The 24809-nt window shown below is 46.6% G+C and overlaps 1 protein-coding gene across 3 annotated transcripts in view; it reads left to right on the top strand.

Moving 5' to 3' along the window:
• The window catches only part of PRKCB (protein kinase C beta), a 328794-nt gene that overhangs the window by 259813 nt on the left and 44172 nt on the right, over nt 1-24809 (top strand). For all 3 annotated transcript variants that reach the window (XM_047838436.1, XM_047838435.1, XM_047838437.1), the window contains 3 exons: nt 9874-10047; nt 22358-22449; nt 24347-24409. In XM_047838436.1, the coding sequence (XP_047694392.1) occupies nt 9874-10047; nt 22358-22449; nt 24347-24409 (329 nt within the window). The remainder of the gene's footprint in view (nt 1-9873; nt 10048-22357; nt 22450-24346; nt 24410-24809) is intronic.

Below are 24809 nucleotides of genomic sequence, written 5' to 3'. Positions count from 1 at the left end.
TTAATTTAGAGAAGGTGGTCAGGGAGGACCTCTGCAAGGAGATGAGGGAGTAAACTTGAGCATATCTAGGGGGAGAGTCCTAAGTGCAGTGGGGGGAGAGGAAGACCCTAGGAAGGCAGAGTGAGCACAGACCCACTTGCATTTTATAGCATCATTGGGGTATGTAGAAAACAGTGGGCGTGTTGGTTGGGAACAATTGGTCGGGGTGGGGGCGGGTGGGGGAGCAAAGAATAATTAGGAGACAATTTCAGGAGGCCAGACTCAGGAGCATGGTGGCTTAGGTCAGGAAGGACATCGGGGAGGGAATACATTTTGAATGCAGAGCTGACAAAACTTGTTGATGCCTTGGATGAGGGGCGTAACCAAGAGGAGTTAAGAGAGACTCAGTTTGGCTTTGGACTTTTGGCAGGTATCCAGTGAAGTTGGGGAATGGGAACGGGGTCTTGGGTCCCTGACTATGCCTGCCCTTTCACATTGGTAAGTGCACGGACCCACAGTTAGTTGAGAAGCGGACATTGGTGCTGGTGGGCAAGGATCGTGATCAGGCCCCTCGGTCGTTCTCGGTCGATCGTTCTCTGATAAAGATGAATAGATGATAACCACTGTAGTGGGTGGAATTGTCTTCCCCCAAAATATGTGTTCAAGTCCTAACTACAGGATGTAATCAAGTTCTGGTATGGTGATTCAGTGACTGGTGTCCTTAAAAGGAGAGCACATTTGGACACAGACACGGGGGCACAGGAGAGAACGCCACGTGAAAACAGAAATTGGAGTGACGTATCTGTAAGCCAAGGATTGTTGGCAACCGTTGGAAATCAGGAAAGAGGCATGGAACAGATTCTCCTTGAGAATCTAGAAGGAAGCTTCTAGAAGGAAGCACGTCTGCCAACACCTTGGTTCCAGGCTTCTGGCCCCCAGAACTGTGAGAGAATAAAATCCTGTGGTGCTGAGCCACCCAGTTTCTGGTTCTTTGCTACGGCAGCCCTAGAAAAATGGACAACCACCAGGTGTTAAACCCTCATCATTTGCCCAGCACGGTGTTAAGGTGCACACTTTGCTCACTGTATCCTGTAAAATTCCCTCACTACCACCAACAGCTAAGTGTTGTTGGTGTCCCCGTATTACCAGAGGAGGAGAAGTTCGGTGAACTTCCCAAGGTCACGCAGCTAGTGTGCAGTGGAACTCGGGCAGGTACCAGGTCCCGTGACTCTGAACCCCATGCCCTAACCATCATGCAACATTATGCAAAGGCCACGACTCCAGGCACGTTCTGCCGTTTGCATTCACCAGTAAAGTTCATCGCAACATACTTTGCATCCAGGAGTCCCTGGGCTACTTTCCCACATTTTATCTGCTGCCACTGGAGCGTTGTTATTTATCACATCTCTCCCAGAAGATTCTTGGGTAACAGATGTGGCTTGGAATTTGATAAGAGCGTCACTTCAACACATCCTTTCAATCTGTTTGGAATCCTCACCCTGGAGACGGAGGGACAGCTGAGCAAACAGCCCACGCCCTCTATGTTGGTATTAACTGAACTGGAAGCTCCAGAAACTTCATGAGGCAATTAATGAAAAGCAAAAGATCATTTCCATTTGAAGGAACATTTTAGAACCTGGCCATCGCTGTGGCCGTGGCAATGGCGATTTCTCTGCCATTTATTTCCCTCTCTCATGCCAGTGCATCAGGGCACAGAGGGAGGAAGGAAGATCTCCCCGGGCCGCTTAATGCTTGGAAGCAGGGCCATGCCCATCCTGTTTTAGGGCACATCACCAATGCCTAGCATTGTGCCTGGCACAGAATCCCCAAGAGAGCTTGTGGATGGAGGAACCTGGATGCATGGTTGTGGCACCAACTCAGACCAAGCCCATCTCGCCAAGTAAATGAATGGTTTGTCAATGGCTGTATAAGAAATGGAGAAAGAAATGACTGTTCTGTCTCATGGGCCTTGAATTAGCCCATGAGCTCCCCAGCCTCAACACGTGGGGTGGGTAGGAAAAGGAGGAACAGGGCTGGGATCTGGAGCCGAATTTGAAACCCTCCTGTGACAGCTTGCAGTAAATAATTTGAATAATTTCCCACACCAGAACACTTGGTGCTTGAGGTCCAGAGAATCAGATAGAATATGGTTAAGTGCGTGGGTTTTGGAGACAGGGGCCGTAGGAAGTTTCACTTCTAGGGGAGAAACTTTAGGCAAGACACGCACTTCCTACTCCCTGGCTTCCTCGTCTGTAAAGTGAGGTACTGAAGTTCCCACTGTGCATTCCAGTGGAGATTAAAGGAGATCCTGAGCAGTATAAGCAAGAAATGGGAGGGGTTATCATTACCAACCCATAAGGACCCCCCCAACCTGTGCTGGTCCCGCCTCCAGCGCCCCCCTCCCTTCTTCCTGGTGCAAACCCTGTACCATTCCATTCCAGCCTTTGTTGGTACAGCATCCCAGCTGCTCTGGTTGCTGGATCTCTCCAGTTCTGCTAGAGATGATTGGCTGCTGCCTCACAGACAGCTGGGAATTGAAATCTAGGATCTGCATTCTAGAGCTTGCGTGCTCACTTCCTACAGTAATTCTAGGAGAAGGTTTGTAGGTTTGGATAGTTTGATCCTAAGGGAGCACAGTTCTCTTCCCTCTGCCTGGAATATGCCTGCTGGCTCTGCTGATCTTCTAGGTCCACACTTCGCTATTGTTTCCCCAGAACACCTTTCGCTGACCTGCGAGATCAGGTTGGGTCCTCTGTTTAACCAGTCGTGAGGCGCCGTGCACTTCTCTTGCTGGGGTTTAATCATCACTGATTTAGGTAATTATTTGTGCAGGAGGGCGAGCTTTGTGAGCCCTGCATCCCCAGTGCCTATCCCAGTGCCTGGTGCATCCCAGACACGTAATGTTTACTGAATGAATGGATGAATTGGCCAGCCTTCCAAGTCCTGGATAAGACTAGAAAAGATGACACATTTGGAAGGCACAATGAATTCCTTCTCTGTTGCATCTCTTAATTGAAGCCTTTTAAAAATAAAACTGATTGAAGGGCACCTGGGTGGCTTAGTCGGTTAAGAGACTGACTTCGGCTTAGGTCATGATCTCACAGTTTGTGAGTTTGAGCCCTGCATCAGGCTCTCTGCTGTCAGCACAGAGCCTGCTTCGGATCCTCTGTCTCCCCCCGTCTCTGTGCCTCTCCCCTGTTCCCTCCTTCTCTCAAAAATAAATATTTAAAAATAAAATAGCATAACATAAATAAAATAATAAAATGAAATAAGATAAAATAAAGAAAGTGATAGAAGAGAACATGCATAACGAAACCCAAGAATTAAAGAAACCAAGGTAACAGGGACCACACCTGGCAACGCTGGGTTACATCAGTGCACGTGGGAACTTAGAAGACTCTGTTCTAGTCATCTATCGCTGGTGAGACATCATCCCCAAACTCCACCAACCACAGACTATTATCTCCCAATGTCTCCGTGCATCAGGGATCGCGAATTGGGAATGCTTGCTGGTTGATCGTGGTTTGGGGTCTCTCCTGCAGTGGCTGGGACCGCTGAGGCTGGAGCACCAGGGCTGGCTGGCATGCAGTCCCAGGGCTTCTCCACGGGGTCTCATTCCTTGGCCTCACTGGCATGGTGGCACCAGGGCTCCAAAGGCAGGTGTCCCAAGAGAAACTGAGAAGCTACTACTCAGAAGTCACAGGGGGCCACTGCCATCATCCTGTTCATTGAGGCAGTCGCAAAGGTCTGCCCAGGTTCAAGGGGCATAAATTGCGTCTTGGATCGAGGAGTATTAAATCTTTATAAGCACTGTGAAAAACCACCTCCTTCATGACGTGAGGAAAGCTCTCAAAAAGGCCTCCAAGAGGGGCCGGAGAGATTCCTATTGAAAGGGAAAGCCTGATGAGAATATTAAGGAGGAACAAAGGGAAGTTTCCTTCTTACCCCTGTTAATGACTGCTGAGAAGAAGAAGCTGTTAGGAACATCAAGGTAGAAGTCTGTTTTCCCCGTGGATACCTCCTGACCACCATATGAAATGAATCGATTTTGAGAGTACCCCAGAGTTCTGCAAATCAACAGATGTCGTGATTAGGGTCATGAGGGGGAGGGGGAGAGACACTTGTTAACATGCAGACCACAGGCCACAGCCCAGACCTTCTGGTGCTTGGGATCTGTGTCATAAATGAGTGTCCCCCAAGAAGCAGGAGGCATCGTCCTTTATAGAGAATGGACCTTGCCTTGGCTTTGATTGCATACTGACCTGTTGGTATTTGGCTTTCTGAAATTTTAATTTTGATTAAGAATTTGAGCCACCCAAATAATAATTTTGTCTTACAGGACCCCCTAAGTACCAGAAATATTCTCCAACTGATATAAATAAAAATGGTAACTTTATTGTAGGGATATGGAGGTTTCTCATGGGTAACAGCCAAGCCTCATGAGAAATTGGAACCAGGAACTGGAAAGGAAGGCCTCTTCTCATTCTCTGAACTTCTTCCCCTCCCCCCTGCCCCCAAGACACATCAGTTTCTTCTTTGCCTGCATGTGGTAGAAAAGGACCAATCTAGGCAGACCTATGTGTTTCTCTATTCAGGGACCCAGGACTGACTTTGCCCAGTAGCCTATTCCAAATTCTTTGGAGAGAGAAACTGATTGGCTCAGCTTAGGAGTAGCTTAGTAGCTACCTCTGATCCAATCAGCTGTGGCCAGATGGGGGCACTGCCCAACCAGAAGGTTCTTCTAATAAAGAGTCAGAAGAAATGAAAGGCATGCCAAGATTCACTTCCATTGAACTGCCAATGTGAATATGTGGTCACTTTTATTTTTCCTGATCTTTCTTGAAACACATATTCTAGAAACATCTGGTGCCTGGCCCATCTCCATTTATGTATGTACGTACGTATTTACTTAATTATATTGAAGTATAGTTGACACACGTTATTCTGTTCATTTCAGGTGTATGACATTGTGATTTACAATTGTATACATTATGCTATGCTCACCTCAATGTTACCATCCATCACCGTACAATGTGATTATAATATTGTTGACTGTATTCCCTATGTGGGACTTTTCGTCCCCATGACTTATTTATTTTATGGCTGGAAGTTTGTACCTCTTTTTTTTTTTAATTTTTTTTAATGTTTATTTTTGAGAGAGAGAGACAGAGCGCAAGTAGGGGAGGGCCAGAGAGAGAGGGAGACACAGAACCCAAAGCAAGCTCCAGGCCCTGAGCTGTCAGCACAGAGCCTGAGGCAGGGCTTGAACCCACGAACTGTGAGATCATGACCTGAGCCCAAGTCGGATGCTTAAGTGACTGAGCCACCCAGGCACCCCTGGAAATTTGTACCTCTTAATCCCCTTCACCTATTTCTCCCATCCTGAAACCCCTTCCCCTCTGGCAACCACCAGTTTGTTCTCTGTATTTGTGGGTCTGTTTCTGGTTTGTGTGTTTGTTTTGGTTTTTAGATTCCTCATATGAGTGAAACCATATGGTATTTCTCTTTCTCTAATTTCACTTAGCACAATACCTTCTACTTCCATCCACGTTGTCACACTTGGCAAGATCTCCTTATTTTTTGTGGCTGAGTGATATTCCACTGTGTACACACACATACACACACATGCACACACTGTTTTCTTTATCCATTCATCTATTCATCTATCAGTGGACATTTAGCCATCACTTAGGTTTTTTTTTTTTTTTTTTAATTTTTTTTACCGTTTATTTATTTTTGAGACAGAGAGACACAGCATGAACGGGGGAGGGGCAGAGAGAGAGGGAGACCCAGAATCTGAACCAGGCTCCAGGCTCTGAGCCATCAGCCCGGAGCCCGACGCGGGGCTCAAACTCACGGACCGCGAGATCGTGACCTGAGCTGAAGTCGGACGCTTAACCGACTGAGCCACCCAGGCGCCCCAGCCATCACTTAGTTTTATACAAAAAAATGTTATTGGAACATAACTGCACCCATGCATTTGTGTATTGTCTATGGTGGCTTTCCCACTATGGTGGTGGAGTTGAGTGGTTGATATAGAGACTAAAATATTTACTATTCAGCCCTTCCCAGGAAAAGTTTTCTGACCCCTGCTCTAGGATTTGATTCAGTTCTGTATCTCCATAGTTACCAGTGTTTCATGTGTTTCATTCCTACTTTCCTCCAGCCAATACAGGGGAATTTCCCGACCTTGGCTCATTTGTACACCACTCACACGATGTCAGAGATGCTATCTGGTATCAGTTTTTTCTTTCTTCTACCCATGTTGCTTGGGACAGAGCAAGGCACCAGAATCCATACCATCTCTGTTAGTTGACTTAAAAAAAAAAAATTTCAGGGACGCCTGGGTGGCTCAGTCGGTTAAGTGTCCGACTTCGGCTCAGGTCACAATCTCAGTCTGTGAATTCGAGCCCCGCGTCGGGCTCTGTGCTGACAGCTCAGAGCCTGGAGCCTGCTTGTGTCTCCCCCTTTCTCTGCCCCTCCCCCACTTGTGCTCTGTCTCTCTCTGTCTCTTAAAAAAAATAAATGTAAAAGAAATTTTTAAAAAACCTGATTTCTGCAAATGCCACAGTATTTCCTGAGGTGTGAAGCACGTAGCATTGATGATTTGCAAGGTGATTTTAGCTTAGTGCTTGAGATTTTTTTAGGTGGTACACAGAAGTGATATTAAATGAAATTAAATCACATCATGATAGGACGATTCTCTCTTTATGTTTTCTTTCAGTCTTTCTTATTACTTGAACAAGAAAATCTCAGTTGATGACAATATGCCATTAATAGTTCTCTAACACTTGCTAACATCATTTTTCCCTTTAACAAGGAGAGCATGCAGGGGCTGGCTAGGAACCTTCAGCAGCTAGCAAAAGCTAACTAGAATTTCCTAGCACTGCTTTGCTTTTATTTATTTTTATGCTTATTTCCATTTATGGCTGGTGATACTGACTTGCCATTAATAGTGGTGATACAGAGTTTCCTTTTTCAGATAAATTTAGTTAAGTAAAAATATGACGAGGTTGTTAAAATACTAAGCAAATACCAGTTTAGGTGATGGGAAAAGATGTGCAAAAGGCACACGAATGATCGATGGAAGTTTGGGAAACTTGTGTTAAAGTGACTGACATAGCTACAAAAAAGCCCTGGTGCCCAGCGGAGGGAGTGACCCATTTGGTCTGAGTACATCCCTGAGGGTTTGAGAAGGAGGTGACATCTGAGCTGGATCACTGATTTTCTGGGCAGTGAAAGAGTATAGAAGGACATTGCAAGTGGTGGGAATAGAATATTCAAAGGAAAAGAAAGAAGGGAATGTGGTCACGGAATTGTCTGGCTTGTGGGGATCACTGAAGGATTGTACGCATTTGAGTAACATGGCCAGAGCAGCATTTCTAGAGCAGTTGTTAGCTCGAGCAGGTTAAGCTCTCTGAGCCTCAGTTAGTCTAACTGTAAAATGGGGATAATGGAAGTATTATCAGGGAACTTCTCGGCCATCTGTCCTGCTTCTCCTCCTGTCAGGGGGCTGGGATGTCCTATCATGACTGCATCGACACTCAAGGTGTCCAGGGCCCCCTCCTCTGTGTCTTGGGTGGTCGAGCAGGGGATTGTTTGGAATACTTCTTGGCAATGAGAAAGAACGAAATCATGCCATTTGAAGCAAGGTGGATGGAACTGGAGGGTATTACGCTAAGTGAAATAAGTCATACAGAGAAAGATAGATACCTTATGTTTTCACTCATATGTGGATCCTGAGAAACTTAAGAAGGAGGCAAACCATAAGAGACTGTTAAATCCTGAGAACAAACTGAGGGTTGATGGGAGGTGGGGGAGAGGGGAAAGTGGGTGATGGGCATCGAGGAGGGCACCTGTTGGGATGAGCACTGGGTGTTGTATGGAAACCAATTTGACAATAAATTATATTTAATATAAAAAATAATAAATAAATTTTTAAAAAGAAAAAAAAAGAGAAGGGGATTGTTAGATGGTGCCTTGACCAGTGGTGATGGGTTGGTGGGGCTGTCCACACTCGAAACCAGCTCACTACTGAGCCCCCTCCTGTTGGGCTCAGGGGTCCTCTCAGCTGAAGGTTCTTCTTTCCACCTTCAGCCCCTCTACTGGTTTGTCTCCCAGGCAAGTCACGTCCCTGCCTCCACCCTGCACTTGTCCCTTCCCCAATCTTCTCTGGAACCTGGGAGCAGAAAAGCCCTGTCTCCACCTGACTCTCTGCGTCTTCGAACACTGGCCTCCTGGAGGCATTGTTTCTGCTGTGGTGAGGGCTAGGGAAGGGAAAATGGCCCTTGAGGACTAGCAAGAGAACAGGGAAGACTGGAAACAAACTGAAGACACGTGGCCCAGCGCTTTGAGCCCCACCCTGCCATGTGGACTGGTGGGTCTGCGTGGGGATCGAGTAGATGCCCAGCAGGTAGGCCCTGCTCAGCTTGGCAGCCCTTATTTCTCTAGTGGGGCTGGAGGGGAGAAGCTGAGAAAGTCCTATGGTAGTGGCAGTGTGCACCAAGAACTTTCTTGCTAAGTGCTCTAAATTCCTGGGTCTACAGTGCCCATGGCCACCCCTGGCTGTGATGAGAAAGGAGATGGTGAGAGCAGGAAATGGGGCCTCTGGGAGCCGGTGGGCTCAGCCTGGAAGCTTCCATGCAGTTAGACTCTAATTTACCATTAAGATAAGAGCTGAACAAAGTATGCCAAGCTGCCCTCCTGCCTCAAAGAGCTTTCTAGGCCTCCCTCCCTCTGGCCTTAAGGCTCTATTGCATTCTCTGGTCCCCCAGCTGAGTCAGGTGTGAGCATTTTATTTACCCAACCACCTAAGCACCTTGAGGATTCTTCTGGAGCTCTGAGCAAGTCAAGTGTTTAAAGGCAGAGACTTTAGAGTCAGTTAGACCTGAGTTCAAACCCTGGCCCTGTCCCTAACTGAATTTGCTGTATGAGGGCATCTTCCCCTCCATGAGCCTGGCTTTCCTGTAAAATGGGGTTCTGCAAAGTAATGAGAAATAACAAATGAAAACCACTACTTGTGTGGCACATTGATAAGTACTCAAAAATGTAGTGGTGACACAGTGCATGCAGTGAATGCTTATTGCAGTCTGATTGCTTCTTCCTCCAGGAAGCCTTCCCAGAAGCCCCAGGGCTGATCAGGTCTCCTACAAGGTAGTGGTACTGCCCTGTGCTCCTTCTAAGAGGCTTCTTGAAAATGGTACCCGCTGGCCACTGTGGCATCTGGCATAATCACAACCAGTGAAAATAATGATGTGTCCTGAGCCACCCTGATTAACATGCTGGATTGGTGACCACAGCTGCATGGAAGGAAGCCCCGGGACAACAGGAGAGGGTGTTAAAATATTACACTAATCATCCCTGTAATTAATATCAGAAGCCTTTCTTCCTCTGGACGGCAGGGGCAGAGAACGTGTCTGCTTCTTTATTGCTGTATTCCCAGTGCTTAGCAGGCTTTTCTTGAATATTAAATAATCGAGTGAATAAGGAGACAGGTGCTCCAAATTCAGTTTTATCAGGAATTCGCCCATTCTCTCATTCAACAAATATTTATCGAAACTCTACCATGTACCAGGCACTATACCAGGCTCTTGGGTGACAGCAGTAAACAAAACCAACAAAGATCCTTTCCCTCATGAGGTTTACATCCTAGCCCTGTTGGCTGGGCATTGATACAAATCCCAAAAGGATCGATACTTGCTTGTTGTTGTTGGAACCCTCCCTACTGATTGGGTTTAGCCATTCAAAATGCAAGGTCTGGAGAAAACTTTATCCATTGTTTCAGTGTCCACAGAGGGCATCTGGGCAGAGCTTGGAGTGGGTCTGAATGAGCATCGGCTGCCGCGGCTTTCTGGGCCCTTCCGACCACCCTGACAGGCTTATTCTCTTTCCCAGGTCATGCTCTCAGAGAGGAAAGGCACAGATGAGCTCTATGCCGTGAAGATCCTGAAGAAGGACGTCGTGATCCAAGATGACGATGTGGAATGCACAATGGTGGAGAAGCGGGTGCTGGCCCTGCCCGGGAAGCCGCCGTTCCTGACCCAGCTCCATTCCTGCTTCCAGACCATGGTAATTTGTCTGGGGGCCTGGCCATTCCACCTCTAGGGCTTCTCCAGGCTTTGACCAAAGCCATCCCAGCAGTGCTCACTCCAAAGAAGCACCTGGACCCTTTCCATTCTGGAGATGGGAGGCTGCTGTGCCCAGGGGATGCTGCTGAAAGTTTCTGAGGTTGCCACTGAGAAGCTCTCCCCTAGGCAGATGCTGTTTCAATGAGGATAGAAGAACTCAGGCAATTGGTTTAATAACCAACAGAGCAAGGTCTTTCTCAGACAGCAAGAGGTGACTTGAGGACAGGAGCTGAGGACTTTTGCTCTCACAATATAAGATGTTCTAGCAGAGCTTAGCGATGGGAGTGAGTTGGGAAGGGCCACAGGATGTGGGTTTAGACGGTTATAGTCAGCCCTCCAGACCCTCCAGATAAATGCTCCGGTATATCCTGCCAGTTGCAGGGACCTCCTTGAGGGAGGGGTTGCCTGAAAACACAGCCTGCACGAGACTAATGGAGCAGGGGGCACAGTGTCCTAGGCAGGGACTAGTGAGCACAAAACCGTGGCTCCCAAGAAAAGAAGGGGACACTTGTGCCCTATTCGCTGTTAACTGTGATTCTATGTCTATCTGCGAGAGCAGGGGCCATCCCTTTAAGGAACCTGTCACCTTTCCCCGTTCGAATTAGACCCTGGCCTCCATGCCTAAGGAGGGAGTGGCCAGAGCCCAAATGCGAAAAGGTACAAAATTAATCCTTGCCTTTGGAGCTTCTAAAGGGCCAGTGGCCCAGTGACTTCAAGATGCTTTAAGGGATTCTTTGAGATGATTTCAATTCTGTGCAGCTCTTACTATGCATGCTAATTTTAGAGCCCACCTCCTATGTAAGACGGGATGCTATCGTATATTGCATGTAATTTAAGGCTTGAGACTTCCTCTCTTCTCCAACATCACCAAGTCCTGTGCTCTGCTAAGTTAGATTCAACACTCCCAGCCCAGAAAGATCTAAAACTGGGTTTGGGGTGGGTTTTCTCAGTGTAACCGCACACCGGCCTTAGAACAGCCCTGTGTGAAAGGGACGGAACCGGACCTCGGCTCCTTCCCTGTTCGAAGAAGTCTCTTGATACATTTTGGGGTCAGAAGGACCTGGGCTCAGATCCCGGCTCTGTCACTTACCGTATTTGCCAAAGTAGGGTGCATATACCCCAGCGCAAAGTGGCCCTGGGTACAAAGGGTGACTTTGGCTGGTGCATAGATTTAAAGTTACATTCCCCTTTTAATTAGCTTTAAGTTCTCCTGAATGCCTCAAGGGGAATGTTTCTGTTTGGTGTCAGCACACCTGTATCCTCTTTTTAACAGAAGAGTACCAGGCTTCCGTTTCTAAGCTTTGGCAAACACCCATTTCTAAGTCACTGTTTTGCTTACGAGGTATTATAAGACAAATATTTAAAAACACACACACACACACACACACAAAATAGATGTTTTAGTAATGAGTTCTTATAAGGTTAAGTTCCTCAAACCACCACCCCGGTTGGGAAACAGAACTCTGGCCGCCACTCTGGAAGGTTATTCGTGTTCTAATCTCGATCTCCCGGCAAGCGGTGGCTTGACTTCCTGGTGCGTCTTTATAGTTTTATCACTTGAGTCTTATCGTCTCTTAATACGGTAGTTTAATCTTTCCCATTTTTAGACACTGGCTGTGTCTTTTAAGCCTTTTAATACAGTGATTTCTCCCCTCCATCCCTTCTGTTTATCCGTTCCTTCATCTGCTGAAGATCCTGGGCTGTTTGACCCAGAGCGTTTTCACGGTCTGGATTTGCGGATTGCACAGGTGTGGGCCTCTTGCACAGTTTTCCTGTCTGATGTGTCTCCTGCAAATCGGTAGCCGGGCCTAGAGACTCGGGCAGAATCAGGTCCGATCCCTTTGGTAAGAACCTAGAAGGCGTGCTCTTTGGTTCAAAGGCACAGAACACCCCGTGTCTCTCTTTCTGTGATGTTGGCCGTCACTGATGCTCACTCAGCCCCTAGGCCCGTTAATGGCGGTACCCTAATTCTGTCATTTCTTTTTCATTTACTGGTAGGATATGCCTCTTTGAAGGCAGGCTGCCCCTCCTCACTTGCCTGGTTCCCCATGGCACAGCTCGTATAGGAAACGCTGGATAAACGCTTGATTCTTTCTTGTTACTGGACAGTTTGTCACAAATTGGTTCATGATTATGCTCCAAAGGTGACTAGTCAACACTTGCTTCTAAAATAAAACGTTTGCGTAAAAGAAGAGAGTCGATGTAAAGAAAAATATTACGCGAGCAACAGTTCACATCCTTGGCACAGTGGTGAAGAGAGTACCAAAGCCTGAGTTTTAGGGAATTAGGTCCTTCAGGCACTCAAGAGGTAGCAGAGACAGGACCAGACTAGATTCTTAAACCTCTAAACTCCTCCACGCTGCATCTTCTCCTTTTCCCATCGTGGGTCCCCAGGTTTACCCGCTGACATCAGTAGATCAAGAAGGGTCTCAGTCTGGTGAATAGACCAAGAAGAGATCCTGTTCTCAAGCAAGAGGTTGGACCAACTTAGAGCGCCATTTTCAATTTCGGTTGAATGTATTGAGATTGGAGGTATTAGTCATGTGTGACAAACATTATTAACGTACAGTATCTTCATTAGTAAGGTACTGCTTTCAAAATGATAGTAGAGTGGATTTGAGGCAATTGTTTTCATACTGCACTGCCTCACTCGTATTTCAGTATGCTTTCTGGCATTAGACAGTAGGGCTGGGGTTTATCTGGAAATCATGCAGTGCCCTGGGTCCCCTCAAGGGGTGTCACATGTCAGGGAAGAGAGACGGCGCTGAGAACACAGTTCCATGGGTTCAAGTCTTGTGTGGGGATGGAGGCCCATGTTGCCGGCCACTTTGCAGTCTCCTAATCCAGCAAGGCTGAGGGTGGAACAGACTGCCATCTTGTTGGTGCGGATCAAAGTAGCTACTCTCTCTAAGGGCCGCATGGTTTGGGGAAAATGTAACCATAAATGTTACAGTTGTGCTTGGCTTGAGGAGATGCCCTCACTGCCTTCGTGGCAGATAGTTTTTTTAAGCACATATACTTTGAGTTTACGTAAATTAAATTCACTTCAAAGACATAATAATGCCTACTCACGTGAGGCAAAGGCTGACACTGTTAAACCACATGACAACCTTTGGATGGGTCCTGTCATCACCCCTCTAAGACGAGGGGACTGAGGCCACACAGCAAGTACATTTCAGGGCCAAGATTTGAACCCAGGCAGCCTGGCTCCACAGGGTTTTACACTTAACTGTAACACTGTTAGGTCTTTTTAAAACATTTTTTTGTTAATGTTTATTCATTTTTGAGAGATAGAGAGAGAGAGAGACAGAGCATGAGCAGGGGAGGGGCAGAGAGAGAGGGAGACACAGAATCCGAAGCAGGCTCAGGCTCTGAGCTGTCAGCACAGAGCACATGGACGTGAAATCATGAACCGTGAGATCATGACTGAGCCAAAGTTGGACGCTTAACTGACTGAGCCACTCAGGCGCCCCCAATGTTCAGTCTTTCGAGGGTGCTGAGCATGGCTGCCTGGATTTCTAGGCCATGTGATGCCCCTGGGGCAGAGCCACCAGCAGCCATCCTGTCTGTAGGCTCTGGCAGGGGCCCGGGCCCCAACCCTTTGCTGGCTCACCTCTCCCCTGCTGAGTGAAGGCTCGTGGTGCTCCCCCATGTTTCTGTCTTGGGAATGGACCTGACTTTCCATCCGAGCATCTCCCACGTGTGGTCTTCCAAACACTTGGTTTCACTTCACCAAAAAATCCATGCTACGGAAAGGGTTACCTGTCATCCCACTTTGCAGGAGAAAGGTTTGAGGACGTAGGATATTGGGGGTAGTTTTCCCCAGACACAGCACGGGCTCCCAGGCCCACTGAATGCAGAGCCAGGTTTTTGCTAGCACATTATGTTGAGTTGCAGCCCACATGGCCTTAACCGTGATGTTACAAACAACAAAACCCAGCAGCTGGCGTTGTGAGCACGTCAGCGTGGGCCGGCTGTGCGCTCCGCACTCTGCAGGTGCTCGCAGTGTATGTTCTGTGCGCCTCTCCTGGTAGACACCAGTACTGTCCCTGCTTTCTCCAGGAGGATGCTGAGATTCAGAGATGTTAAGTAACTCGTGCAGTCTCACACAGTAGGTTAATGGTGACACTGGGATTTGTTCTGCAAGAGTCCAGACGCCCAACCTTGCTATCCTGACCCAGGTTCCTTTGTCTAGTTTCTAAGTCACTTTCGCTCTCATGATTCCATCCGGTTTTCACCAGAACACTATAAGCAAGTGCTGTCCACATTTCGGTGGAAACCAACCCTCAGAGAGGCGAAATGTCTGGTTAGACAGCCGGGTTTCCTAAAGCCCCTTCAGGGGTTCCTTCCACTATGGAAGAGTCACCTGCTCACCCTACAAGGATACTGCAATGATTGGAAAGGTTTTTTGGTGGGAGAGATTTTCAAATGTAGGGAGCACTGCATATATATGAGGCAAACCATCATCGGTTGCTTGTCTCAGGTGAGCAGGAAGGCGACACCCCCTTTTTGGGGAAGGCCCATAGAGGCGGTCATCTGGCTCACATGCACCTTCTGGAATTGCATCGCCCCTGACCCCTTGATTGGTGCTGCGGAGGAGGGGAGGCAGGCTGGGCTGCAGCAGGCAGTATCTCTAAAGCCAGCCTCCCTAGAAGTCAGACCATGCCTGCAGTATACAGAGGCTACTAATGCTTATTGATCCTGTCAGCAAATATTTATTTGTTGAAATAAATGTGTCGGGACCCAGCTGCATCCTTGTGAGGGCTCCATCAGTGGACAAAAGAGATAAAGTCCCCTGTTCCTGTGGAATTTATGTCCAAGGGGGGAGACAGATAACCAACAACAGTGCGACAGAACATTACGGGGGAAGAGATGGAGGGCTTGGGTCGGAGGGATGCTATTTTTGATAGGATGATCAAAGAAAAGTCTTTCTGATAAGGGTGACGTTTGAGCAGAGACCAGAGCAAGTGAGGGAACGAGGCATGTGGTTATCTGGAGGCAAAGCGTTCTAGACAAGGAGGAAGAGTGAGTGTAAGAGCCCTAGGCGGGAATATACTCAGCGTGTTTGAGGAGCAGAGAGGAGGCCAGTGTAACCCGAGTGGATTGTCATTTTGTATTTTGTGACCCAGAATTCCTTTATGAATCAGCTACTTTGAAAAAATGACAAATCCAGTCTAACGTGCTGCAAATTTGATGTGTTTTTCTCGCTAGTGACTTAGAATTTTGAAAACGAAAGATCCTTAATAGAATTAAAAAAAAAAATCCGAAGGTGGCCAAAATAGATAAAAGGGAAAAAGACACCCACCAATATGCAAAACAACTTTTGTCATTCTTAGAATGATGCAAATTTAAATTTAAAAAACTTATTTGGAAAAGCAAAGTTACATCAGAAGTATATTCTCAAAAAAAATGGATTAAAAAAATCTCTGAAAAATATGCATGGCACAACGTTAACCGAAAATGAAAGGTATTAAATTTTATTTAAGAGATTGTTCTAAACGTGTTAAAACTGCATATGCACACGGAAAAGAATCCGAAAAAGACACAGACAAATGAAAACCTTGATTTGATTTAGGGAGGGGGTCCGTGGATAATTATCTTTGTTTTGAATTTGTATTATTTCAGAAATGTCTATAATAAAACAATTTGAAAGTGTTGAATGTGCCACAAGATGGCCAAAGTTAATACCCAAGGAGATGTAAAAGCCATCAGAAAGAAGTTGAGTTTTTAAAATTGCTCATTAGATGAACTGGGGTTTAGGCAAATTGTTCTAGAAGCACAGAGGGAAGCATGAGCGCCCCAGCCACATAAGTCTGTGTGTGTGGTTATTGGCTGTGTGACCTCTAGAAAGTCACTTAACAGCTCTGAATATTGGTTTCATCATCTTTCAAGTGAGCGTAATAAGTGAGGATTTGAGACGATGATATACAATGTGCAGAATAAATAATAAATGGAGGCTACCTGCACTAATGGAGCTGAGTTTGAGGGGCGCCTTGCTGCATGGGCACAAAAGGATTATGTTTCCTCCGGTCCTTTTACAGTTTTTCTCAGGGACAATTGTCAGCCTGGCACATTCATGCAATTTCCCAACTGCCAGTGGGCACAGGCAGTTAAGTCTCCTTAGCAAAACATCTATTTTAAATGTTTTCTTTTCAATTGAACATATGCACTTCTTTTTTTTTTTTTAAATAGAATTAGATTTTATGAGTCATTGAAGGACAGAAGTTACTTCCTCCCCAAATTTGCTGTCGTGGTCCAGCAAGAACTCAGTTGCAAGGCATGCTGGGATGGGCATCGCCCCAGAATGCACTCGGGGACAGGGAGAGGGGTGAGGATGGTTCTACTTGTAGACCTGGCCCCTGAGGTCATGTCCTTTGAGCACCGAGAACGTCCCAGGGGTCCTGGTAACTCAGGATCGGCTCAGAGTTGGCATGAGTGCCCAGGGGTATGATTTGATAGAAGGGTGTTGCTGTAGGAACTCTGGCAGAGTCTCAGTAGGCAATAGTTGGGTTGCCAGAAACAGAAAACCTCCTCCTCCAAACTATTGCATTAAAAAAAGAGAGAGAGGAAGAGAGAGACAGAATCTTATTGGAAGGAAACAACCCAAAGGCAAAGATGTACCTGAGCCTCATGAAGAACCAGAACTTCAAAGCTTTCTAGAATAGATGTGTTTCTTTATCCTTGTTTTCTTTGTTTCTCCCTGATCATGGTAGCAGCACAGCCTCTCTAACTCCTTGCAGGTTGCCTATCTGCCGAATTCCCTGATTCACACTCATGGGAAAGAGAATCTGATTGGTTCTAATTCGTACTCTTGGGAAACAGAATCTGATTGGCTCAGCGTAGGTCAGAAGTTTTATTCCTGGCCCAGTCCACTGGTAGTTGGCCGCTACCAACTCAGTAGGAACCCTTAAGAAGGGGTTGGATCTACAGGGAAGGGATCACTGGTGCTCCTGTCAAGTGGGAGTCGCCATTTTGAGTGCAAGGAAACTAACGGGTTGGAGCCAGGCGTGACCTACCGCTGGTGGTACAAACACAGCATCGAGTGCCTCCGAGGAGGGGAAGCTGGTGAGAGTTTTGCACGTGTTGGCGCTTTAGGCAACTGAAGCATCTGAGGATCGTGAGTGCAGGAGAGGACTCAGGAACGCAGCCCAGGCATATAAAGTGGGTATGGGTAGGAAGGGACACAGCCTGGTTCTCTCTGCCTTCTTAATGGTGGCCTTTGCATGTTCATTCAGTAATCAAAGGTCTATAGAAATCCAAAGAAGAGTAGAGATGGTCCTAGCCCTTGAGAGCTTTGCTCTCTGTGTGGAAGGGCAAGGCTTGGAAAGCTGGAAAGAAAGTTAGAGGAGCATCCATTGCTTGATTCTGAGAAGGATTCTAAGGCTATAGAATACAGAGGGGAAAAAGTTGTGCGTGACACATGTCCATGACTACTTGAGGGAGGCACTGAACCTGCAAGGATGTGACACGCATCATCTCTATATCTCTGCAAAACCCTCTGAAGGAGAAGCTGTCGTTACCCCTTTAGGAAGGCAGGGAGGGTTTAGTACCGGATGCAAGCCCTCAGAGTGTGCAAGCGGTGTAATTGAGACTTGAACCCAGGACTAGTGCATGCTACAGGTACGGCTCTCCACCATGGCACTGCACAGCTTCTCGAGACGAGTACTTGCATCTGAGCAATAAAAGGAATGGCTTACGGACAGGATCGATTCACTGGCCAGCTTCGCAAACCGTTAAAGATCATTCAGTAGGCAAATGCTTACTGAAACTCACTTGAAAGCATGGCGCATGCTCTTGGAGGTGCCCACATTCTGGATCCTCTCTGTCTGTGGCATCTTCTTAAAAGTGTCAGGTGTCCCCGCCAGCAGTCACGTGGGCGTCACATCACATCCCGCTTTCAGCCGCCTTGGGGAAAGAATGACGATTTCTTTGAATTCTCTGCCATGCCCGCCCTCCCCCACCCCGATAAATTCGGCACATGCCTTGCAGTCATTCTTTTAAATCAAACTACCCTTACACTCCCGCTCCAGATGTGAGACATTCTATCCAACCATTTTGCATGATGCGGTGTGACAGACAGACATTTAGTTTGATTTCCTCAGTGACTGAACACAAGCGAGAAAGGGGAAGGGAAATTTAAAATTACCTGAAGTCGTTTCATGCTCGGGGGACAAGGGCAGCGTGTTAATGAAGAATAACAACAATAACAATGACAGTTTTGGGGGAAACGCTTTGAAAGTTGAGCAGGCTGTCTAGATTGAAGAGGGAAGGGAGAGCTTGCCTTTCTGCGCTTTTAATTGGAGTCGACAGTGGAACACCCACGTAGAAACGTCCTGTAGCCAGCTGGAGCGAACTGGAGCTCAGGAGAAAGACAGGGGATGGAAATATAAGTCAAGACTCATCAGCCCAGAGAGATGAGGGCTGAAGTCTTAAGCTGTGACAAGTCCTTGCTGGAAACTTGAACAATTCGGGGAGACTCAATACCCAACACCTTTCTGATTTTCACGAGTAGAGTACAGCGAAGAGGTCCTAATGGAGAACCCTGCACGTGACCAGAAGAAAGATCTTTCGAGGCCTTGAAACGATTTTATTGGAAGAGTGGGGAGCAAAGTCAGATCTCAGGGCATTATGTTGGTGGGGGGGATAATTATGTAAGAATCGGAGGCAGTGGGTGAGGACCACTTAGTTAGCTGACGCCCCCGGAGCTCCCTCTTCGTGCCTGTCACGCAATTCCTCTTATCACGTTTTATTTTAGATTCTGGCTCGAGTTGGTTGCATATCTGTTTTCACAAGACTCTGAATTCTCTGAGGGCAAGGCCCATATGCTATTCATCATTGTTTACCCCTTTAACACCTAATACATGACTTGCAAAAATAAATGCTCAAGGAACCGTTCTAAAATTCACCTCCCTGCTCAAGATTGGCTCGAGGTTGCCCCTGGCAGTGTTTTTCAAATTTGGATGTGCCTTACCTTGGAGTGCCAGATGAACTTGGTGGTACATGGACAAATTGCATTTGCTTTAAAAATAAGTCCGTTGAGGGACCGATAGAGCAAAAGCCGGACCAGATACAGCATAGAGTTGATAGACTCCAGATATGCATTTTTGTTTTTTTACAGAGACAATGAATTTCCACTTATGACTTTGGTATGAAGTTGTAAAATTGTTAAATAATGTGTCTAAGTAAAAAAAGTGAAGTAAGTTTTAATGGAAATATCTTTAAGTAAATTTTAGCGGATGAGGCGGGTAAATGTGGTAAAATCTTGGAGCTCGTGTGGGAGACAACCAAAGTTTGAAGTTGATGGCCTTATGCAATTTATCATAATCTGGTTCCAGCCTTGCCTCACTCCTTCATCCTTTGTAACTCTATGCACTCCGCTGTCCCCCTCAGCAATAATAGCCACAGAATCAGGGGCTTCAAGGGCTAGTCCTGTTTTCCAAAATACACATTAAAATAAACACAAAACTATGAAGGTAAAGCCTTATGCATCCATAGCCCACCTAAAATTATCTCCCTCCACATTTTGGGAAACAGTGCCATTTAGAAATTTACCTGGTCTCCTCACGCATCTGGGGAATCCTTAACATCAGGCACCATGGATTATTCATAGCAGCCTCCCTGGTAGTAAAATCATGCCTGGCCTAGGGCGGGCATCATTAAGTGTTCGTTCAGAAAACAGGGAAGGCAGGACGCCAGCCACACTGTTTCCTATATGAAGCACTGGTGTGCCCAAGGCAGACTCAGTACAGTTCAAAGATGATGGATCTCAGGATTTTCCCGCATACGGTTCATGGCAGAAGCAAACCACAAAACACGGCATTAGCTACAAGCAGAGCTCTCCCTGATGTTGGGATTCTAACTAATGAGTTTGGGGGGCAAGCTGAGTTCTTCCAAAGCTGCAAGCAAGCAAGTGAAATCTCTCCTTTACTTACTTTTCTCTCTGTGGCCAATGCCATCTGCTAGTTTTAAAAATAATTTTTAAAAGCAAGTGTTTTGGTTCCCTTCAACGTGCAGCAAAGACAGATGCTATTTTTAAGGCTTGTTTTCTATCAAAAAAAAAACCCCGAAGAACCAGGGGCTGGGTGTCGGCGGTTCTGACTATCTCCATTCTGCCACTACCTTGTGGATGACCTTTTTTTGCAAGCCTCATACGCCTTGGACATTGAGAGACAGAAGTGGTAACTCTGCCTCCCTCTCTGCCTCTCAGTAAAGATGCTGAGGGGGTGAAGTAGTGTGAGAAAGTCCCTTGACTTTGCAAAAATAATTGATCAACCTGTACTTTTGCCCTGTGACCTGTCAGCTTCTGTCTTGCTGTGTGGCTGGATCTCTAGGTCCTTTCTCGCCCCTCCTGGACTGGAAGCTCTTAGAAGGGAGGACACACGCACACATCCATACAATGTCTAGTCAGAGTCTTACACGGGTAGCAGCCTGATAAGGTTTGGAACCAACCTGCCTGGGGTTCAAATCCCGGCTCTGCCGCTGAACAGCTGAATCACCGACAATCAGCAAGTTACTTACCCTTTCTGGGCTTGAACTTTAACATCTTTAAAAGGGGAAGCATGGTAATACTGTCCTGTTGGATTGTTTAGAGAGATAAGTGAGACAAAATATGTAAAGACAGTTGGCTAAGTCACATAATAAATGCTCACAAGATGGCAGCTTTATTTTTTTTAATTTTTTTAATGTTTATTCATTTTTGAGAGAGTGTGTGTGCGAGTGGGGGAGGAGCAGAGAGAGCAGGGAGACACAGAACTCAAAGCAGGCTCCAGGCTCTGAGCTGTCAGCACAGAGCCCGACGCAGGGCTCGAACTCTTACACCATGAGATCATGACCTGAGCCAGTCAGACGCTCAACCGACTGAGCCACCCAGGTGCCCTGGCAGCTTTATTTTATAATAGTTATCATTCCAGTTATTAGACAGTACACATTGGAAAAAGGCATCTATGACTGTTATGTATAAAATAATCTGTGAGCCATAAGATTTTGTTGATGGTAGCTGAAACATTTGTGGTGAGGCCACCATCGTGTTAGAGCACTTCACGTATGTCAGCTTAGTTCTCTGTGGGCTCCTTGTCTCACAGTCCTGCACTCCTTCTGGATATGCCCTCCAAGGCCACTCAAATTCAAAGAATTTGTTTCCCTCCGTAGTCACATGTTAGTTAGTTATCTATTACAATACCTCAATACTTAATGGCTTAAAACCACAATAAACATTTATTATCTCGCCGTTTCTGGGGTTGGAACTCACGAGTGGCTAACTTGGGTGGTTCTAGTTTTGGGCTCTCACATGAAAAGTTGTAGGCAAGTGGTCAGCTGGGATTGCAGTCATCAGAAGGCTTGAATGGGGCCGGAGAGTTTATTCCCAAGGTGGTTCCTTCCCTTGTCTGGGGAGTTGGTGCTGGCCATTGGCAGGAGGCCTTGGTTCTTGGCCAAATGCACCTTCCCATGTGCTGCTTGAGCATTCCCATGACGTGGTGGCCAACTTCCCCAAACAAATGATCCAAGAGAGAGCAAAATGGAAGCTACGGTATCTTTTGTGACCTAGTCATGGAAGTCACACACTCTAATTTTTACAATATTCTTTTTTTAATGCTTATTTAATTATTTTGAGAGTGAGAGAGAGAGAGAGAGAGAGAGAGAATCCCAAGCAAGCTTCATGCTGTCAGCACAGAGCCTGATGCGGGGCTTAATCTCACGAACCGTGAGACCATGACTTGAACCAAAATCAAGAGTCGGACACTTAACCTACTGAGTCACCCAGGTGCCCCCATTTTTTACACTGCTGTACCAGTTATGCGAGTCAGTTCTATTCCTTGTGGGAGGAGGCTACACAAGGACGTGAGGACCAGGGGGTGAAAATCACAGGGGGCCATCCTGGAGGCTGGTTACCACAGTTACCTGTTATCTGTAATATGATCCATGGATTTATTTTCCACTCTTCGTTACAATTAGCTTTTATCCTAAATAATAATATCCATTAAGTCACAATATTAATCTGCTAATTACATTTTCTAGTACAAACAAATAGAACTTTGCAGTTATTAATTTAAAAAAAAATCATGTGCCACCTTGGCCCAGTTGCATTCTTCCAGTGGCACAAATACTGCATTTGGGAAATAATGGGCCTGGCAAATAGGGGCTTGTCACAGAGTCCTGGGGGTTTTGATCATAAATCCCAGCTCTTCGCTGCTCTCCATCTGGAACCTGAGAAACACAGGATATTGATGTTGCCGTTTGCTCTCCTGTCCCAGGACCGCCTGTACTTTGTGATGGAGTACGTGAACGGTGGTGACCTCATGTACCACATCCAGCAAGTTGGCCGGTTTAAGGAGCCTCATGCTGTGTAAGTACAAACTTGTGCTGTGCTTCTTTTCCTGTGGGATCCTTGCACGTTAGTTCCCTTGGATTTTTAGCTGAATAGGGATTGTTAACATCTTGAACCGCTTCATGATAAATGTATGGCCAGGGGAAAAAGGTATTCTGCTTGATATGGGATCCTTTTCTTTTTTGTTTTCCTGATACCAGCTAAGAACCTAAAGCTTGAGAACCACAGTTCTTTCTTTATCGCTGATGTTTTGCCCCAGACTCCTAAGGGAAAGGCCCCCTAGATGCCTCGGGGGATATCCTTGTAGGTTTTGTTTATTCATTTGTCAGTATTTGTTGAGAGCTTAGTATGTGCCTGGGCCCAGAGTTTGTAGAAACTTGATCAAGATCACAGAGCTGGTGTGAGACAGATCCACATTCTGACCCAGATTTTTTTGTCCTACACCTCTCTCTCTCTCTCTCTCCCTCCCTCTCTCTCTCTCCCTCTCTCTCTCTCTCTCTCTCTCTCTCTCTCTCTCTCTCTCTCACACACACACACACACACACACACACACACACACACACACTCAGATGCCCTTATTCCTGGGGGATGAGGAATCAAGTTGCATTGTAGCTGTGCCCTGTGGCTCCTGGGTGGGGAGACTGATTCAGGTTTTTGGAACTGTGTTTCCCCTGCTGAGTCCATTCTGTCCCTGTCAGTTCCAAGGCAGCCAGAATCTTCTTTTGAGAACACAGATCTCATCGTGTTCCTCCCCTGCTGTTGGTGAACAGGGACAGCAAGTTGTGGGATGACCAGAGTTAGCCTCTCCTGAGGGGTTTGCTAAAATCTTATTGTCCCTCTGGAAAGCCCCCGAGGGCTCAATCTAGGGCTCTATCTGGTCACTCCCAAGGCTTGCTGGCTCCTGTTCAGTTCAGCTCTGCCCCCTCTCTTCCCACCTGCTGAGGTTGTGAGCACTGTATTCTGGTAGGGTTTGCATTCTTGAGCTTCTAGATCTACTCATAATTCCCATAGGACCAGGAAGAGGTTGGCTCTTCTTTTGCTTCTAATGCCTAACTGAGCACGGACCCTATGCTCATTATCACAGAAAACAAATTGTCAGAACGCTTAACATAGTTCCCTAAAGCCCTGCCTAACCCTGTGGTATAACTGGACTTTCTGGTTCTCTCAAAATCTCTTTTCTTCTCAGCCTTTGCTAAGTGCTTACTCTAGGGGTACCTGGATGGCTTAGTCTGACTCTTGGTTTCAGGTTCAGGTCATGATCTCACGGGCTCGTGGATTGAGCCCCGCATTGGAAGCTGCTCTGACAGCCTGGAGCCTACTTGGGACTCTCTTTCCCTCTCTCTCTGCTTCTCCCCACCTCACTCTCAAAATAAATAAATAAACTTAAAAAAAAAAAAGAGCTTTACACTTTAGACAGATGTCATGCCATTCATTAGTGATATCACTTAAGTTATTTTCTGTCACTAAGCCTCTGTTTCCTCATGTCAGGAAGAGGGAGGTAAAAGTAGGGCCTACCTCACAGAACTGTTATTAGAATTTAATCAGATAATAACCTGAGATGGTGGCAGGTAGACAGTAAGCCTTCGACAGCTTAGCTGTTAGTATTCAGATACTCGATTTGTCGTAGACAGAAATTGTCGTTCTGCATCCAGTCCGTCCTCTCCCAGGGCCTCCTCCCCGCTGAGCAAGTGCTGAACCTCTGATTTATCCTTAAGGCAGCCCCCCGGCTCTCTAAACTCTGTCCACACATCTATACTCCCAGATGTCGTTTTAGGAGACGTGTGGCTGACCATCCATGGTGAGATGTTAATGCCCTACGCCTGGTTCAGTATCGTATGGAATTCTGAGGGTTTGCCAGGCATACGATGTCCTTGAATCTCTCCATCGCTTTTTTTTTTTTTTTTTCTAATTTCAGATTTTACGCTGCAGAAATTGCCATCGGTCTGTTCTTCTTACAGAGCAAGGGCATCATTTACCGGTAAGTGAGCACTGCTACCCTTTCCATCCTTGTGGCTCCCTCAGCTCCTTCCCTCCCTGCCTCTTTCTTTAACTGCTTTTAAAATTAGAATCCATGGTGGGGGAGGAATCCTCCAGTCCTGACTTGGGCATGTGTTCTGCCAGGCAGCATCGCCCACTGCCCTGGCAAAGTTTGGGCAGCTCTCGATGGTGATGGGAAGATCTCTATGGACTCCACCACCAGTGATGGTTCAGAGCCTCAGATGTGAGACCATTCGCTTTAAGAAGGGGAGGCTCACCGGTGGGGGCCTGGCACTTCCTTCTCTTGTCTTTGGACCCCCAATCTGGGGGAGCAAGCAGAGAATCTCAGCTGGCGGGATATGATGGATCCTATTATTATGAAACACTTTTTTTTTTTTTTT

Source organism: Prionailurus viverrinus, chromosome E3 (assembly GCF_022837055.1).
Source record: "Prionailurus viverrinus isolate Anna chromosome E3, UM_Priviv_1.0, whole genome shotgun sequence".
Lineage (NCBI taxonomy): Eukaryota > Metazoa > Chordata > Mammalia > Carnivora > Felidae > Prionailurus > Prionailurus viverrinus.
Note: the sequence above shows the minus strand (reverse complement) of the source record. Positions and strands in the feature narration are given on the sequence as shown.